The following is a 19916-nucleotide window of genomic DNA, read 5'->3' on the forward strand; positions in this document are numbered from 1 at the left end:
CAACAGGATAACTCCCTCCGTCACAAAGCCAGAGTCGTGCAGTGCATGATAGAGAAGTAATGTTGATTTCGTGACCATCAAATTTGCCTCGTTTCAACGCAGTAGAACACATCTGGGAGGCGGTCGGGCGCCAGCTCCATGCGCATAAATCACCGTCCCGTAATTTACGGGAACTGAGTGACCTGTGCGTATATATCTGGTGCCAATTGCTTCCAAGGTCATGCAAATAATTACGACGCCCATTTTTTTGGGCTCCAAAGAAGGACAAATATAATGTTTTAGCTCATCAGTGTATATTAAAACATCATCTCCAGGCGCATCCATTGCATCATAAGGTGAAGTACATTATGTACATGATTTGACAATGCTTCGCCAGTACCACCACTTTCTTTATTGGCCAACGTTGGTACTTTTTCACCTCCTGACACACCACATTTAAATAAATCTTCGTATACTTTTATCATTTTCTCTCAGCTGTTAATTGGGATATGCCATTTTAAGTGATTGTAACTCAGTGTAAATATCAACGTCTTCTTCGTCGTGATTTATTATTTTCAGTTGTTTGTCTTGTCAGCTTGTCACCGTACATTCTCCTTACCACTCAAAACATTTCCTAATAGTTTTGTTTAATTCCCCGTACTCGATTATGTCTTTATAAATGTTTGCCAACAACTCTTTCTTCTCTTTGGTCATACTCCATTTCTGAATTTATTTTGTTTTTACTTCTCCTGATCAGCAATGTATTTTTATGTTTCCTAAATAATTTCATTTTTGTCGATGTCTGTATAATTTTCATTTTCTAACTCTGTAGAGTTATCTCAATTGTATCTTTTATACCTGCTTTTCCTTAAATAACTTCACAAATTCCGCTTTCTGATTTTCTGTCTACTAATACCGTTTCCTTCGACTGTTGTATACAAATTTACTCAAAATCTTAATGGCTTGTCGTAAGTTAAAATAATTTAATATCTGGACATACAGTTTCTTTACACTCTGAGAAAACGTAATCAATTTATCATTTAGCTGCATTTAGTCATTACTAAGTTATTTCTTGTTTGTTTACTTCTGAGTCAGTGGCTACGTTGATAATTATCAGATGACGAATAGAACGCTCGGCAGTCCAGTTCTCAGACGGACATAGTTTAGTTATTGCTTCTTTGACTTCCGGAAATAATTCTTCAATGTGAAAATTATCAAACTGCGAAGTGTTTCATGTTACGTTCTCCAGTAAATTTGAAGCTTGTAGGAAGGCAAGGGTTAACCATTTCCACTTGTATGATTCCTAATTACGCATTGCAGTGTTGCGCCATCCTTATGATTTTGGGTAGTTTTGCATTCTGGAAGGAAGTACTGAGGACAAACCCTCAAATACTCTAACGTTCACATTTTTGTCATTTCTGCTATTGTATCTACCCAAGCTACCCTGTGCCAAGCATACTCATTAAAATCCGTCATTATCATCTCGTAAAGGAGCATATTGTCGTTTACCAGTTTTACCTACTTTTCAGAGACACCCACCTCCTCATTAGTAAATGATAATGTTGGTGCACAGATCTATTATTTTTTCTAAACAAGTCTCGCCATTCCTTACATTCATTTAAGATTACTTTTAAGTTTATTGTTAGTGATAATATGCTGCTTTCAGCCATTTCAGAACCCTAATGCTTTCTGTATCTCGGAGAGTAAGAGGCGTTGATGGAGAAATACTGACCAAAACCGAATGTTGCAGGTCTTCAGAACACATTCTGCGTCTTTTTGTTTTTGATTTGATGGCCATAATTTCCGTTTCCAGAATTCTCATATTTCCCTTTTTTTTCGTTATTACAGTACTAGAGGGATATTAAAGGTAATCTAGATTAAAGGTGATCCAGCAGCGAAGCATTATTTTTAGACGTAATTTTCTATTAAGTTAATGAACGTTTTCAAATGTATTGTCCTGTGAACGGATTCCATCTCTGGGGGGTGCAGTTGCTGGAGGCATACAAAATATTTTTCTACGTACGCCATCTTCAGTATACTCTAAACGTCCTTCACCCAGGATTTACCGTAATTATGCTAGTAACTGAAACTCAAATAATGTCAAAACGGTGAATAAGGTGCATCTTATAATCATTCGAACTTCAGATATTTGGGATTTATCTTTCCTCCTGAAATATACTCCCCTCTTGAACGAAAGCATTTTAAATATGCATTATACTTCATAATTGTTCGAACCGTTCCTACACGGTGAGAAATTCAGAAAAGAATTATCAAAATCTTCACAGGTTTCTAACCATGTCGAACCGCTTATTGGAGCGGTGACAACCGTAGAAGATTTTGTAGCACTGACAAGTATTAAAGGCCTTCACGTCCAAGTCAGATTTAGTGTAGCAAGGAAGGGACGTAGATGAGCTACACTTCCTCACAAAACTGCCAGTTAGTCGGAGTTAGTCTCACCGCGCTTCACACTTCGATCTGATGACATGACCCATCAATTTGTCACAGGTGTTGCAGTCAAAAACTAGCTAATGGTTTCTGTCACAAGTCAGATAGCTTTGTTTGTATTAATTGTACGTTTTCCTTGCCTATTTCAGGTTTATGTAACAAAATTTTGGATGTAACATCCCAAAAGAAGCTTATTTCCAGAAGTACGTAATAATTTACCTATCTCATGGGCTAAGGGTTTGAGAATGAGAGGCACGGAAACTAATTATTCGGAAATAGAGTGTAATTTGTATTCGTATCTACTGACAGCAGCAGCAAGTACAACACTGTAAATGAAGCTCTGCAGTTATTGATCAGTATAATTGACGTTATTAATTCAGCGACATGATCATGTAAACATGATGTCATTAGTGGGTCATAGTGTAATGGAAACCAGTTACGTAACCTCCGTGTGCTGTTAAACTACGACGACACCAATATCCGACGTTGCATGGGTAAGGAATTTTCAACAGGCCAATAATTGTACAATAATATCTGTGTTTGTTTGGAGAGCACATAGAATTCTAGAGGTACTAAACATCACTAAGTACAGCGCTACTATCATGATAGAAATCAGTACTTCCGAAACGATACTACCGTCTCCATCAACATCCAAAGTACTGATGAGTGTCTTGCGTTAGTGATTCTGTCGTCTGAACACTACAAAATAAGTGTTGCTACTTAATGGATACTAACCGATCTCTGCAGAAGTAGTCCCTGTCATGACAGGCATCAGGGTGAATCGCCCTTCGATGAGAGCCTGAATTGGAGACTCTGGAATGAAGGCGCCCTCCAAATCTGACTCTATGTTCGGAGCCCACAGCTGAGATATGATGCGACTTTGCTCCTAGAACAGAAACATACTTTTACGTTACATGCTAACTTCCCTTAAAAATTAAGTCGTGCATTCAGCAATTAGGAATTGTTATCTTGTAGCAAAATGATGGATTTGTGCACTCGCCGTACAGTATCTTCATACATGGTCCAGTCACATTAATGTAGCCACCGACTATGTTCGACGTCAATGTGGAACAACAGCTCACAGACAGCAGGCGGAAGTAAAATGCATATGTAAATATTTCACTGTTTATCATACTAAAAATACTTTAAGACAAAGCTTCGTAATTGTACATATGCATGCGCTATTTCATTAATTGCAAAGGGTTTATGCATTCCCAGTTCTTCAGACACCTGATGTACGCCATGAGGAAAGGGAACTTAATCATTAAAAGTTAAGAGACAATTCATTTTTTGATTCGAAGAAAAAACGTGAGGAATTAGTCAAAGGGGACTAGAAAGTAACGCCTCTGTAAATATTTCGGCAGAATTTATCTCCGGCTTTAGCCAGCTTTCTGTTCCTATAACGAAAGTAATCATTTCTGTACAGAAGATTCCGGTTCCACATATACCTGTTGTGGAGATGTTCTATTAGAGGCAACATTGGGTTTGTTTTTCTTGGGGTACACAGGTTCTCTGATGATAATACATTCACGTACGTGTATGATGAGAAAACAGTTAGGAATGACGCAAACGAAGTTGTTTTTCTTTCTGCTAATGAGTATTATTGAAAAACACGTAACTATTACTGTAAGGAAACGGTATGTTTTTTTCAGATGCATGTACGAGTCAAAATAGGAATCGTGTGGTTGTTCATTTCTGGTACACTTTTCGTGCTCAACACTAGGTTTTCTGTACTACGCCATACATCTTTTCACTTCGCCATTCATAGATGGTATGTGATCAAGACTCCTATGCAATAGAACTAACAAAGAAACTGTTACAGTAGAAAGAAATATATGAGCTGTAACTTCTTAAAATATTTGAGTTCTTAGCAGCACCAAAATATGGTTCAGTATTTCCTCATTGCCGTGGCCTAGTTACATACGATTTTTCACTTGTAAAAACTGGTAGGCATCTTGCTATGTCAGGCGTGCCCCCAGCCTACTTTGTCCTAGTACCAATAAAATCTGCCAAGGCCAATGATGTTGGTAAAATGAGTGCATTGATACTTTTACATTATCAGAATTATTTCAGGATCATTACTGAGCGATTTTCTGGCAAAGGACAACAAAACACACCGGAAGATTCAGAAAGAGTAGCATGGGACAAGGAGTTATTTTAAATTTGCCTGTAACATCCATTAGCAATGAATCTAAATTTCTTCAATTATCTTTACTTGAGTGTACCAGTGTATAAAGAGATTAAATGTATAGGTAATTTTTATATTGCGTAATTATTCAAAATATGGCGTTCATGTTCAGTGTAAAAAGGGGATTTGTTGGTAGGTTTTATAGTCATTTTTATGAAGCAGATTCGAAAATTTGCTTCTAAAGATGTACGGTATCACACCCAACGCCCGAATTAAGCTTATTGCAAAACTATACAAATTATATATTTTTTGTTATTTTTTCAAAATGATTGCTTATGGACTTATCCCCATCTTGAACGCAGTGCTTCACTTCTTATCCCAACCATACACAGCTGATTTACCATCATAGAACTAATCAATGGTATTTTAAAAGGAATGGCAATCACTACAACCACAGAAACAAATGGAAGGAATTGTCACGCTTGGTTTTAGGCGAAAGCTGTTTTGACTCAAAAATTCTCTCCGACAATAATGGGTTCCCTAAGGGAGCTAAATACATCCCACGTGGTAAATATATCTTTCTGATAACACCGAAAATTCCAAACATTAATTTTCAGTTACAATATTGTGGCATACAATGCCCAAAAGAAGAAAGTAATTACATTATTAAATTAATTCCACTGTTCCATGTATTTATGCAAATAACACTGTCTCTAAGTGTCCCTAAAGTTAATACTTTCCAGCGTATAATTTGTATACTTCATATGTGAAACTTAAAGCTAAGGAAATATGGAGCTACCTAGGGCATAGACACAAACTTTCGGAACTACTACATTGAACAATTTTTGCAAAAGTCTTGGATAAATCGAAATGAATTGCTATCGGCTTTCTTTTACATTTGCACATGGGCTAATGAATTAGCACATTTTCTGAAAATAACATCTTTGTAGCTCAAAATAATGTCATAGAATGCTGAGTCGCGGTTATCGTATGGACACATCCTTAGGGCCCTGGATTTTGGAACTCAAAATTCGTATTATACCATGAGAATTCCTGCACAAAGGCTGTTATGGTCGTAGATAAAAACCCTGGGTACCGCCTCTACTACGTTTCTAGACAGCTGTAGCAGCAAATCCTACACCCACGTCTAAGATCATGTAAACTGCGTTGCCCGCAGGCACTGCACTTGCTTATAAGTTGTGCAGCAGACGGAAGAGACTGAAGGGCGAGTTCTCGGTGTTTTAAATAAGACTTTCGGCTAAGAAAGAAAACCCTGACAGAAAAACGGGTCAGGAGACCTGTAGATGGCAGACCCAGCACCGGGCTACTCTAGGAAGTTAGGCTAGTAACCTCTTCTAGAGGGAAGTGGAGAGTCTTCTGAAGAATCAACGGAATAGCTTCGAAACAGAAACCGCAGACGCACAATTTAATGACAACCGGATTATATGATGGAAAGGATCCGGACACCCCCAAACACATACGTTTTTCATGTAAGGTGCATTGTGCTGCCACATACTGCCAGGTACTCCATATCAGCGATCTCAGTAGTCATTAAACATCGTGATAGAACAGAATGGGCCGCTCCGCAGAACACACGGACTTCGAACGTGGCCAGGTGATTTTGTGTCACTTGTGTCATCCGTCTGTACGCGAGATTTCCGCACTCCTAAACATCCCTAGGTCGACTGTTTCCGATGTGATAGTGAAGTGGAAACGTAATGAAATACGTACAGCACCAAAGCGTACAGGCCGTCCTCGTCTATTGACTGACAGAGACCGCCGGCATTTGAAGAGGGTCGTAATGAGTAATAGGCAGACATCAATACACACCATCACACAGGAATTCCAAACTACCTCAGGATCCACTGCAGGTACTATGACCGTTAGGCAGGAGGTGAGAGAACTTGGATTTCAGCGTCGAGCGGCTGCCCATAAGCCACACATAACGCTGGTAAATGCCAAAACACGCTTCGCTTGGTGTAAAGAGCGTAAATATTGGACGATTGAACAGTGGAGAAAGGTTGTGTGATGTGACGAATCACGGCACACAATGTGGCGATCGGATGGCACGGTGAGGGTATGGCGAATGCCCGACGAACGTCATCTGCCCGCGTGTGTAGTGCCAATAGTAAAATTCGGAGGCGATGTTGTTATGGTGTAGTCGTGTTTTTCGTGGAGGGTGTTTGCACGCCTTGTTGTTTTGCGTGGCACTATCACAGCACAGGCCTAGATTTATGTTTTAAGCACCTTCTCGTTTCCACTGCTGAATAGCAGTTCGGGGATGGCGATTGCATGTTTCAGCACGCTCGAGCACCTGTTCATAATACACGGTCTGTGGTGGAGTGGGTACACGACGATAATATCCCTGTAATGGGCTGGCTTGCAAAGAGTCCTGACCTGAATCCTATAGGGCACCTTTGGGATGTTTTGGAACGCCGACTTCGTGCCAGGCCACACCGTCCGACATCGATACCTCTCCTCAGTGCAGCACTCCGTGTAGAACGGGCTGCCATTCCCCAAAAATCCTTCCAGCACGTGACTGAACGTATGCCTGCAAGAGTGGAAGCTGTCATCAAGGCAAAGGGTGGGCCAGCACCATACTGAATTCGATAACTACCGATGGAGGGCGCCACGAACTTGTCAGTCATTTTCAGCCAGGTGTCCGGATCCTTTTGATCACATGTGTATATGAGGAAAAATATTATGTTTAATAACAAATTGAATTTCAGTACCTGGAATGTACTTGCTAGAAGAAAAGGTAATGAGTTAATACAAATACTAGGACAAAGGAGAATAAATATTGCTGCCATAACAGAAAGAAAAAAGAAGTTTAACGGGACTTAAAATCTAGGAATCTTATAATACACAGCAGGGTGTATATGTAGACTATAGAACAGGCGTTTGTGGCACTTCTGACAGATACTAAATCCAAGGAAAAATTGGTGTCCTACAATTACATTAATGAATGGAGAGAGACATCTATATTTAAACTGGAGTTCTTTTCAGTACACACACCAGTGGAAGGAACGAACAATCTGGAATATTCTATGAGACTATTGAGAAACAGCTGTATGAACTGAACAATAATGACTGCCTTATTACGAGAGGACATTTAAATGCTGTAGTTGGCAATATACCAATACCAAACGTAGTTAAAAACTTTGGGGTACCTTGTGAGACCGACAAATTAGGAGAGCTGTGAGATTTGGCAAATTTTATTCAGCTGAAAATAACGAATACCCTTAACAGGAAAAAGGACATCAATTAGTAGCATTTAGGATGATTAAAGACCTAAGCAAAACGAAATGAGACGTCGTTAGACTGAAAATTATAAAGAAAAGGATCGTATTAAGTAGTATAAAAAGTAATGACATGACGAAACATAACTAGTGAGAGATTTTTCACAAGAAAATTTAAGTGTTAGCTTAATATCAAAGGAAGAATTAAAATAAAGTCTGTAAACGAATAGGAATAGGAAAGCTGTCTAGATAGATAAGATAAATGAGAAACTTCTGAGCATGGTGGAACATCCGTTGCTTCATTTGTACGATTTGTGTTGAGAACAACAACAAATACTGCAGACTGGACGATAATGATAGTTATCTCAGTTTTTAAGAATTCGATATTATGACAACCGGCTACAAAATCTATACAAAATCAATAAATGAAAGAACAACAGCGATTATAAAGATGTTACTGCTTGAGGAACAATATGAGTATATAGGCCAGGCAACTCACGTGTTGATAAAATATTTGTAGTGAATAAACTTACTGAAAAACATAGAGAATTCAAACCGGAAACGCGTCTCGTGTTTACACACCATGAAGAGAAGGGGGTTCTGAGGAATGATGGATATGAGGGGCTGGTAAAACGAGCTACCCCAGACAGTTACTTAAAGTTCTTAATAGTCTGTACAATCGTATAAAAATAATCAAAGAAACCAACAAAGAAGTGAGTAAAGCAGTAAATGTGAGAAAGGACCTACGTCAGGGCTGCAGTATGCCACCTTTCATTGTTTTATATTTATGCTGACAGCATCCTATGAGAAAGGGTGGATGAGCACTATGGTTTTAAAGCAGGACGTGAGAAGATTCTAAGCATTCTTTTATTTGCGTACTATCAAGTAATCTTTGGGAAAACACAAGATCCTGGTACACGGGCTTGGCAGAACGCCTTTGTTTAGTGTACATTCTCAGCTGTCTGTACTGGGAATAGGGCTTTAAACAAGCGGTAAGGTATAAAGGCAGATAATTTTCCAAAATCTAGATGTTTATGAAAAGCTACAAACCAAATCTTGTGAACCATTACAATGCGAGATTTCACGCACCTCCTCTGTCAGGATGAGTGAATTGTCCACCAGTAGGTCTGTAGCGTTCACGGACCGCAGGAAGGTGATGAGCTGCTCCGAGTCGTCCGTGTCAAAGCCGAGGAGGGCGCCCAGGCGGAACGCATGCTGCCGCGCCACTGCCGCCGGCAGTGGAGGCCGGGCGATGAAGTTGCCGCTCTCAATGATGAGTCGTGAGAACAAGCCTGTGGACGCAAGCAGTATGCATGTGAACAAAAGTGGATCTGTTTTCACTGTTGACCTTTCTATTCCCTTCCTCTTATGTGGAATAAGGGGCAGTCAGGTACGACCACATTTATGCTCATCAGGCTAGTAGAATTTAGGACATGAGTTTTATAAAATATTTATATTTATTGCAGGTATTTATGAAATATAGGAGTCGATTATATGGCTACTGCAATGAAGGATGCAGCTGCATTTGGCTACTGAGCGATGGTTATTGTTACCTATGTGATCAAAAGTATCGAGATACCTGGCTGAAAATGACTTACAAGCTCGTGGGGCCCTCCATCGGTAATGCCGGAATTCAATATGGTGGTGGCCCATCCTTAGCCTTGATGACAGCTTCCACTCTCGCAGGCTTACGTTCTATCAGGTGCTGGAAGGTTGCGTGGGAAATGGCAGCCCATTCTTCACGGAGTGCTGCACTGAGGAGAGGTATCGATGTCGGCTAGTGAGGCCTGGCACGAAATCGCCGTTCCAAAACATCCCAAGGGTGTTCTATAGGATTCAAGTCAGGACTCTATGCAGACCAGTCCATTACAGGGATGTTACTGTCGTGTAACCACAACGCCACAGGCCGTGTATTATGAAAAAGTGCTCGAAAGATGCAATCGCCATCCCCGAATTGCTCTTGAACAGTGGAAGCAATAAGGTGCTCAAAACAGTGTAGGCCTGTGCTGTGATAGTGCCACTAAAAACAACAAGGGTTGCAAGCCCCCTCCATGAAAAACACGACCACACCATAACAACACCGTCTCCAAATTTTGCTGTTGGGAGTACACACGCTGGCAGATGATGTTCATCGGGCATTCGCCATACGCAGACCTTGCCATCGGATCGCCACATTGTGTACCATGATTTGTCACTCCACACAACTTTTTCCACTTTTCAATCGTCCAGTGTTTACGCTCCTTACTCCAAGCGAAGCGTTGTTTGGCATTTACCGGCGTTATGTGTGGCTTATGAGCAGCCGCTCGACGCTGAAATCCAAGTTTTCTCACCTCCCGCCTAACGGTCATAGTACTTACAGTGGATCCTGAGGCAGTGTGGAATCCTGTTTGACGGTGTGAATAGATGTCTGCCTATTACACATTACGACCCTCTTCAAATGTCGGCGGTCTCTTTGAGTCAATAGACGAGGTCAGCCTGTACGCTTTTGTGCTGTACGTGTCCCTTCACGTTTCCACTTCACTATCACATCGGAAACAGTCGACCTAGCGATGTTTGGAGTGTAGAAATTTCGCGTACAGACGGATGACACAAGTGACACAAAAATCACCTGACCACGTTCGAAGTCCGTGTGTTCTGCGGAGCGCCCTGTTCTATCACGATGTTTAATGACTACTGAGGTAGCTGATATGGAGTACCTAGCAGTAGGAGGCAGCACAATGCGCCTAATATTAAAAACGTATGTCTTTGCGGGTGTCCGGATACTCTTGATCACATAGTGTATGTGTGATGATACGCTCAGGAGAAATGTGGTAAGCCTAGAAGGGAAGTACACTGTGATGAAGGGTGCATAATAGGACAGTGTAGGAACTAGGTACTATACCTGCGGAGTAAATTTGGTTGTTGGATGTTGGGAAGTATGGGCGACGGTGGTCAGAGCTGGATCAGGCTGTTGGGAATTAGTCTAGGATAAATGAATGGTATACTGCAGCACTGACGTAAATATTGCGTAAGTGGACTATATTCGGTAGGATCTGTTGATAGGGTGAATTTATTGTTCAGATAGTTGGTGCTGTTAACGTAAGCGAGTATGTTGGTACAGGCACTACAGTGGCCCACGAATGGAAGGATCTACGATACAACCTCATTTTGCTCTTAGAGTTAACGAGAGGTGTCGGAATTATTGAAATGTTGTAAGGTGATTCAGTCAGCTGGCAGAAGAAGCATGCGGGAGGAGAAAGAAAAAATAATACGAAAAGTGACTCGCAGTTAATGACGGTTTGATAGTAAAAACAAGCCTACGTTGGCGAAGGTAACTGCTACATCACCCTACATATCTACATCTACGTCTACGTGATTACTGATGGCTCCAAACAGGAGAATTTCCTTGGCTGTTCTGTGGTGTTCCCTGATCATGTTAACCGGCTTCGCCTCCCTGATAAATATACTGTTTTCGCAGCTGAGCTCCACGCGATCCTGAAGGCATTGGAGCAGATGAATCGTGTTCGTGGCGATCGATTTCTTCTCTGCTCCGATTCTCTTAGTGCCTTACAATCACTGCAGAATCTGTTCCCAACTGTGGAGATGGTCCAGTTGATATATGACCAACTGTACGTGCTCCAACGGCGGGGTAAGGAGGTATCCTTCTGCTGGGTGCCTGGTCATGTAGGAATACGGGGCAATCAACAGGCCGATCGGGCTGCCAACGAGGCCTGCAGAGAGCAGGATGTGGTCCAGTGTCCTATTCCCTTGCAGTCTGTCATCTCTTCACTCCACAGGAAGTGCATGGAGTTGTGGGAGGAAGAATGGCTGGCGGTGACGACCAATAAACTGCAGTTGGTGAAGTCCACAACTCGGCCGTGGCGTTCCTCCTGCCGGTTGCTCAGGCGGGAAGAGGTGGCCCTCACACGTCCTCGGATCGGGCACTGTCCTCTCACACATAGCATTTTATTACGGCGGGAGGATCCTCCGTTTTGTGTTGCTTGTGGCGTGCACATCTCTGTCCGGCACATTTTAACAGACTGCATTTTATACCGTGATGCAAGGGCAGAAGCACAAGTTGATGGGGATCTGCCTTGTGTTTTAGCCAACGATGAGACGTGTGTGTCTAGGGTTTTAAAGTTTTGTGATGTGTCTCGACTCTGGCCTTAACTTTTAGGCTGAAGGTTTTAGTGTATTGCAGAGTGGCTGACTCCTTCCTTTTTTCCTTGCGGTTAGCCAGCCACTTCCATCTGCTACATTGTTTTAGCTCCCTCTACCACTTTCTTCCTGTGTTGTCCATGTTTTACTGCTGGCACCCTGCTTCGTCCCACGCTTCGGTGTGGGTAGGCACATATTTTTCAAAGCTTGTTACCTGTGTTTTATGTTCTGAGTATTTTCTTGACTCCTGTCTCCCTTTGTTATTGAGCGGGCGCTGAAGACCTTGCAGTCGTGCACCCAAAAAACCCTCTACTACTACTACTACTACTACTACGTGATTACTCACCACCTAACATTTAAATTCCTGGCAGAGGGTTCTTCGAATAAAGCTATCTCTCTACCGTTCCACTCTAGAAAAGCGTGCGGGAGGAACGAACACTTGAATCCTACCGTGAGATCTCTGACTTTTACACTGCTGGTCACCCAAAGTGCAACACCTTCAAGGAAGTATGAAAGTTAGGTGGAAATAGGAGCATGTCCTGGCGCCGACAAGGGGTGCACAGGATTAGGATTCAGTGCAGGTGCACATTATGGACACCAGTAGCGTCGCCAGCAAGCGCCATATAACGGGTGATCATACGGCCCTTTGAACGCACTGGAATTGTTCTTTCGTGCGGTTTTTTTGCATAAGCGGCTTCAGAATGGCCCGTAGAAGACGTAGTGAGTCTTTTACTACTCATTTGAATGAGTTTTCACTTTTTACTGTTTACAGTCAATTGACACTTTTCGCACTAAACGGGTATAATGTGTAAAACGGTTTGTAATTGGTTTTGATCATCTAATAGCTTTACAAGACAGAAAATGACAGCATCATCTGCAAACACTCTAAGAAGGCTGCTCATATTGTCCCCTAAATCGTTAAAGTAAGTCAGGAACCGCAGAGGTCCTATAACACTTCCTTGGTGAACGCCAGCTATTACTTTTGTTTTACCCGCTGTCTTTCCTTCAGATACTACTAAGTGCGACCTGCTTACTGTATTCATCTCTTAGTATCCATCCACAATTTTTATCCATCACAATTCCCTCTAACACTAAATTGGTGATCTCTTGATGTCTCAGAATGCGTCCACAAAATGCTTTTCTCTCTACCTATGCTTCAGTGTTCTTCTGTAGCACCACATTTCGAAACGTCTATTTTCTTTTTGTCTGAACTGCTTACCGCCCACGTCTTACTTCCATATAAGACTGCTCTTCAAACAAATACCTATAGAAAATACTTCCAGACACTTAAATTTATGTTCGATCTTAAGACATTTCTCTTCTTCAGAAATGCTTTTTTTTCCATTGGTAATCTACATTTTATATCCTCTGTACTTCGGCTATCATTAGTTATTTTACTGAAAAATAGCAAAACTCCTCTGCTACCTTTAGTGTCTCTTTCCCTAATCTAATTTCCCCAGCATCGCCTGTTTAAATCGATTACATTCCACTACCCTTGTTTTGCTTTAGCTGATCTTCATCTTACATACTCATTTCAAGGCATTGTCCATTCCACTCAAATGGTCCTCCGCAGTTTGTGACAGAATCACAATGTCATCGACAAACCTCAAATATTTTATTTATTCTCCGTGAACTTCAATTCTTTCTCCAAATTTTTATTTGGTTCTCTTTAGTGTTTTCTCAGTGTACAGATTGAAAAATGTATGGGATAGGCCACGACACTTTGTCCCTTCCTTTTCAATCACTGCTTCCCTCTCGTGCCACTCGAAACTGCTGTCCCGTTTCTGCACAGGTTGTACGTAGCCTTTTTCACCTTATATTTCGTCCCTATTTCCCTCAGACTTTCAAAGAGTGTACTCCATTCAACACTGTCAACAGCTTCAGACTTTCAAAGAGTGTACTCCATTCAACAATGTCAACAGCTTTCTCTAACTCTACAAACGCTATACATGTAGGTTTGCCTATTCTTAACTTAATTCCTGAGAGATGCTGGAAAGTCAATATTGCTTCGTGCCTATTCCTTCATTTCTCTATCTTGCACATCTTTCACACTAGGTTCAGTAGTATTGTCACGGCTGGCTCTCTCGAGAATATCTGAATGCTTTCTACTTCAGGGACCTTGTTGCAATTTAGGTCTTCGGTGCTCTCTGTCAGATACTCCTCGCCGTATTATATCTCTAATCTCATCTTCATGCACTTCCTCTTCACTTTCTATAATTTGCCTTCAAGTTCGTTTCCCTTGTACAGACCATTCAGCTCTCCCTTCTTTGCTTAGTACTGGTTTTCCATCTAAATCCTTGATATTCGTACGGGGGCCTCCCCTATCTCCAAAGATCTCTTTAATTTTCCCATAGGAGGTATCTACCTTTCCTCTAGTGATGTATGCTTCTGTATCTTCACATTCATTCCCTAGTCATTCCTGCTTCGACATTTGCACTCGCTGTCAGTCTCGTTTCTTAGACGTTGGTATTCACTTTCGCCTGCTTTATTTACTGCATTTCATATTGTTTCATTTCATCTATGAAATTCAATTTCTCGTGTGATGACTGGATATTTCTACTGGACCTTGTCTTTTTTGCCTATTTAATCCTCTGCTTCCTTCGCCATTTCATCTCTGAAACGTACCCGTTAGTCTACTCCTGTATTCCTTTCCCCTGTTGTAGTCAATCCATTCCTTCTTCTATTGAGATTCTCAACAACGAATGGTCCTTACAACTTGTCCACATGATATCTTCTTAGTTTCCTGCCTTTTTTAACTTGCACAGATTTAATCTATAGTTCATTACCATTTAATTGTGGTCAGAATCCACATCTGATATTAGTCTTACAGTCTAAAATATTGTTCCAAAATCAATGTCTTACCAGTATACAATCAGTATGAGAACTTTCTGTGTCTCCATGTCTCTTCTTTCATGGTTTCTTAAGCCAAGAGAAAAGGATGATTAAATTATGTTCAGTGCAAAATTCTACCATGTAGCTTGCTATTTTATCCCTTTGCCCCAACCCATATTCACCTACTACTTTTCCTTCTCTTTCTTTTCCTTACTATCGAATGCTACTCCCATATCACAATAAATTTTTCGTCTTCCTTTACTATCTGAATTATTTCTCATTATCTCATCATACATTTCTTCAATCTCTTCATCATCAGTGGAGACAGTTGGCATATAAACTTGTTCTTCCGTGCTTGTGTGTGTATGTGTGTGTATGGGGGGGGGGGGGGGAGGGGGGGGTTGCCAACCGACATCCCTATTTTCTTACTCATTGTTCGGTCTATTCCTCCATTACTCTTTTTTTGTTTCTGTATTTATAACACTGCACTGATCTGAAGAGAAGTCCTGTTCCTCCCGTCACCGAATTTCACAAATTTCGATTTTCTCTAATTTTAACAAAAGCATTTAAATTTTCTGACTTACTTGCAAAAGGTAGTTATTCAGGCTTTTGCTAGGTCGTCACATTAATGAGACTGGACCATCTCGAAAAGGAAGCTCCAGTAACTGCGAAACGCAATACTCGACCACACGAAAAGTGCTGTTTCTCACTGTATTTTACTCTGATATTCTTAAACTGAACTATATTGCTAATTGAGCTTGTAATGGCTCTGGCAAGTTTTTGAAAACATGTGTTTGTGAATAATGGATGTCTTTCTTGATGAAATTATGTGACTTCATTAAGAAGATTATTCTTGTAATACTGACTCCATGACGTGAACTGTGAGTTTGGAAAACTGCTATTTTATTTGTTACAAATTTCATTAAGGAATGAAGTAAGTGTATCGTATACAGTCATGGTCCAATCTTATTGTGAAGAAGTGTGTTATTACTTCCTTATAATACTGAGTTGTAGAGGAATACATTCAAAATGTATCCCATTCAGTTTTTGAGCCATTCACACCACCACCATATCCGCTCTTAAAATATTCCTTTTGTGCTTGTTCGAAGTCTTATGTCTGTAGAACGAAAGACTGACCGGAAGCAGCAGTGTGGTGCCGGACGGTGCTCACCTGCGGACATGGGCGACACGAAGTGGAGTGAGACGGACACGCCTCCAGCACTCTGTCCTTGGAGAGTCACTTGCTGAGGGTCGCCGCCGAAGTTGGCTATGTTGTTCTGGACCCAGGTCAGCGCCAGCTGCTGGTCCTTGAGTCCTGCGTTGCCAGGTGCGACAGCGTCTCCCGTACTCACAAAACCTGAAGGAACAGGGCTGATATTTAAGCAAGCGGCTCCTTACTCATCAGTTTATTGGGATATTACTACCGGTCTCGTTAAATGCTAACAGCCAATCCGAATAACATCTCAAACACTTTTATTCAGTACTTCACTATATATACGTAAATAGTGATGACTGTCCGTCAGAAATAAATTCGGAAAGGCAGTTTCCCTGTGGAAATACAGTATTCTAACGCTTATACATATTTCCTCACCTGAGCGCAATGGCTCAGAATTACGAAAGCATGACCGAAATTTGAAACCTCGATGAGCTTCAAGAGAAGCGAAAGATAGAAGAAAGAAGAGAAGAGTGCGTTTCCTGTCTTGCTAATAAAGAATGTGATAATGAATTCAATTAATTGAAAGTGACGAATAAAAAACGAGAGGAAAAGAATTTCATTCAATGAAAATTGGTATCGCAATTTTTGACCATGCTACCTGCGAATTTGTTATAATAACATTGTAAAGATGAAAATGATGAATCCAATATGGTGGAAATTCTAAAATTTTCGACATTTGTCTCTTAGACCGACATCTCATTTGTCGATAGTTTCAGAAAGTGCAGCAAAATTTCCATTGCTCTCAATTTTTTCCTAATATGCTCAATATAAACCCTTCTCTTTGTTAGTTCTTGAATCGGCTGGGAGACGATAACTCTTTTACAATATCTGATGCGTCCAATTTCTCATTATCATCAGTTTCGAGTATGGAAATTGAGCAATCGAAGATCGTAGGATGTTCTTCTTTTTGAGACGGACCTGACAATTTCTTACCTGCTCAAGAACAGGAAAGAATACATTACTATTCAGCGAGTTGCCACCCTTCTTTTAAAATGTTCTTCATTCCTTGCCACCTGATACTTGGACGTCAGCTTGACATATGAACTTCAAACAATTTGCCTTATATTCCCTGACAAGGACTTTTCCAGTCTGCTGACAGTTGTCTGTAGTGTACTTCACATGGACTTTTCAGGAATGCAAAAATCTCCCATGATGTAACGATGTGATATCAGTTAACTAGATAGTAACATCAACAGATAGTACTTATTCGATGCAATGCTTCTATAACTTCAGTTCTAGTAACCTTGGATATTGGGTTTTGTCACTAGTATTCATTTTTACTATCTACACATAAAATAGACACAAGATGCCTTGTATTTTCATTTTTATGCTGTGGATACCGATTAATACCATTTCTACGTACATATGGGCTATGCTAAACTTCTTTTTAAACATTATTTTCAAAAAATATTCAAATGACACATTGCGACAGCCGTTCTTTTATTTTAGTTTTATTATATTTTTTTCAGGAATAGTTACTTGTGATTAAATTTCTCAGCACAGAAATTATCTATGGCTTTTCATAATGCTTCATTATTCTTTAACTCGTTATTTAATACGAACATTAACTAAAAAACAACAGTTACTGATTAAACGATTAAGTAAGTCTTTGAATTAAGTACATGTCTTCTGCAGCAACCACGGCTTTCGAGTAAAGTTGACAAATACATTTCATGGTAATGTCTCCCCTTTCTTATGCATATTTCGTAAGCCTAATGTGACAGAGTGGTTTAATCATTGCATGGTGTAACTACCATCTAATGATGGCAATACATATTGCCCAAACAAGTAATCCGCTAACTGTATTAACATAGCGATTTTGCACCTCTCCAGGTGCACTAATTTGTTTCCCGGAAGTGTAGAAGGACTTGCACCTAGCCACCGAACAAACGAAATGGGCCAAACTATCATGTAATTTGCGTATTGCACAATGTAATTCTATGGCAGATTCATAACTAAAAGGGAAACACTTATCTATCAACAAATGCGAACCGTTATACAAATCTGAAGCCCCACATAGCAAAAACGATGAATTTGTGAGTTTGTTGAAATGGGCTCTGCACTAAAGTTGATCTTTCTGCTAATCGTGACATCTACAGATGTCGTCCGTGTGTCTAATTTACACTGATAGCTAATGGGTTTCCTAATACGTGGGAATACGAATTACAGTGTGAAGAAGTTTTGACGCCAGTAACATCAAACTTCTAACCCCTACACCCCCGGAATAACGCATTTCCGGATAAGAGTTCCCTCTGCAAAATATAATGTTTGCCATCCTACACAATTTACTAAGCGTTTCTCGCATTTTATTTTTCGATGCAGCCTGTATATATCGGGGATAATGCGAGAACTACAGATTGCGGCCCGTCAGTGCAAGAACGCATTTACTGCTAAAAACGTGGCACAGTGTCATTCATTGGCCTCTGTATGTTCGACAGTCTTTTGAGCCATTTGCTAATGTTTCCAGTCAAGGGCAACTACTCCCAGTTTTCCTTGAACATTTGACAGTTTGATTTTCATATATTAACTGGTATGACCAAGGTACATAGATTAGCGAAACAGTACAGATAATCGTTGAAACATAAAGATCGACCGTGCGAGCACCTCTAGCAGGATTAAACTGCAAAGCAATTAACCATTAAAATCAAATTAATGTGACTTGAAGTAGAGAGGGTAATGACGATGAAGAAGAGAAGAAGAAAGAATCGTTTAAATCTACAGAGAGGCGGAATTTAAAATGGAAAAAGGAAGAGTTATGGATGTATGGAGAGAAAATTCCAGTAGCTCCATAAAAAGCAGCAACTGTTTCAGAATCAAGAAGAGAAGTTAGTCGTATCACTCTGATGGAAGTGCAACAGACATACCTATCGGTCCTAGGCGATAGTTGATGGTGACCAGTATGACGCCATAGGAAACGAGGAAGTCTGGGCCGTGTTCGTCGTCTGAGCCGCTGCCGGTATAGAAGCCCCCGCCGTGCACCCAGAACATGACGGGCAGCCCTGCGCCCTCCTCTGGAACTCCAGGCACGAACACGTTCAGGTAGAGGCAGTCCTCCGAACCGGTGCCCGTGTTCTGCACGCAGTCGCTGCCGTACTCCGTGGCATCACGGGTGCCTTCCCAGTTACGTGGTGGTTGAGGAGCCTGAAACAGCAGGGGCGTGATGTCGGAATGATCTCAGTCTCCAAGACTCCCAGTATGTTCCGCGTGCTTTGACTCTGAAGTAATGGAACCGGGAAATAATCTTCTTACAGACGATTCTTAAATTCGGCGAATGTTAGAGTCATCCCCAGTGCATCGGACAGAGCCAAGAATAATTTCAGATCTCTGGCTTCGTTGCTGATTCTGATTTAGGCAGATTGTTTAGTGCTGTAGTCTTCTTTTGGAAAACTTTTAATTTGCGTAGATTGCAAGGAGGGATAGAGCGGTTACTAGCTTCGAAAAGTTAAATGGTCGTCTTCAGATAACTTAATATATATAAACCAGTGTCTACATGGGTTAGTAATTCGAGTCCCTGTATCACCGTCATCTTCATAATTCGAAACTCAAAAATTTTGGTTACAATATCACTGCGCAAGAATGTAATTAAAGGATCACTTTTTGGAAACTCAGCAAATGTTTTCTGTTGTAAATGGACATTGCGACACGTTTGAAATTTAGCTCAAAGATGTCTACAAGCATTCTCTGTAACGATGCAAAGGCACGGAGGCTCGCGACTTCACTCTCAGGCTGGGAGACACTTCGAACACGAAGGTGTCGATTCAAGCAAGAGAGAGGCAACAGCTCAGTTCATGTGAGCTGTACAGTAGGTTACTGATGTCATGTTGACACTAAATACTAGCACAGTTCTGCCCAACGTCTCTGTGAACGTGTCACATTATAGGGAGGTCGACACAGCCCCTCTTACTCACATTTCACCCTTTCTTTTGACGCCTCTGCAATG

General features: G+C 41.0%; 1 protein-coding gene across 1 annotated transcript in view; it reads right to left on the reverse strand.

Annotated features, from left to right (window-relative positions):
- The window catches only part of LOC126474516 (cholinesterase-like), an 83248-nt gene that overhangs the window by 44971 nt on the left and 18361 nt on the right, over positions 1-19916 (reverse strand). The window contains exons 3-7 of the mRNA XM_050101986.1: positions 18841-19117; positions 15932-16117; positions 8881-9083; positions 3582-3605; positions 3160-3286 (exon numbers count right to left, since the gene is read on the reverse strand). Of these exons, the coding sequence (XP_049957943.1) occupies positions 3160-3286; positions 3582-3605; positions 8881-9083; positions 15932-16117; positions 18841-19117 (817 nt within the window). The remainder of the gene's footprint in view (positions 1-3159; positions 3287-3581; positions 3606-8880; positions 9084-15931; positions 16118-18840; positions 19118-19916) is intronic.

Source organism: Schistocerca serialis, chromosome 4 (assembly GCF_023864345.2).
Source record: "Schistocerca serialis cubense isolate TAMUIC-IGC-003099 chromosome 4, iqSchSeri2.2, whole genome shotgun sequence".
Lineage (NCBI taxonomy): Eukaryota > Metazoa > Arthropoda > Insecta > Orthoptera > Acrididae > Schistocerca > Schistocerca serialis.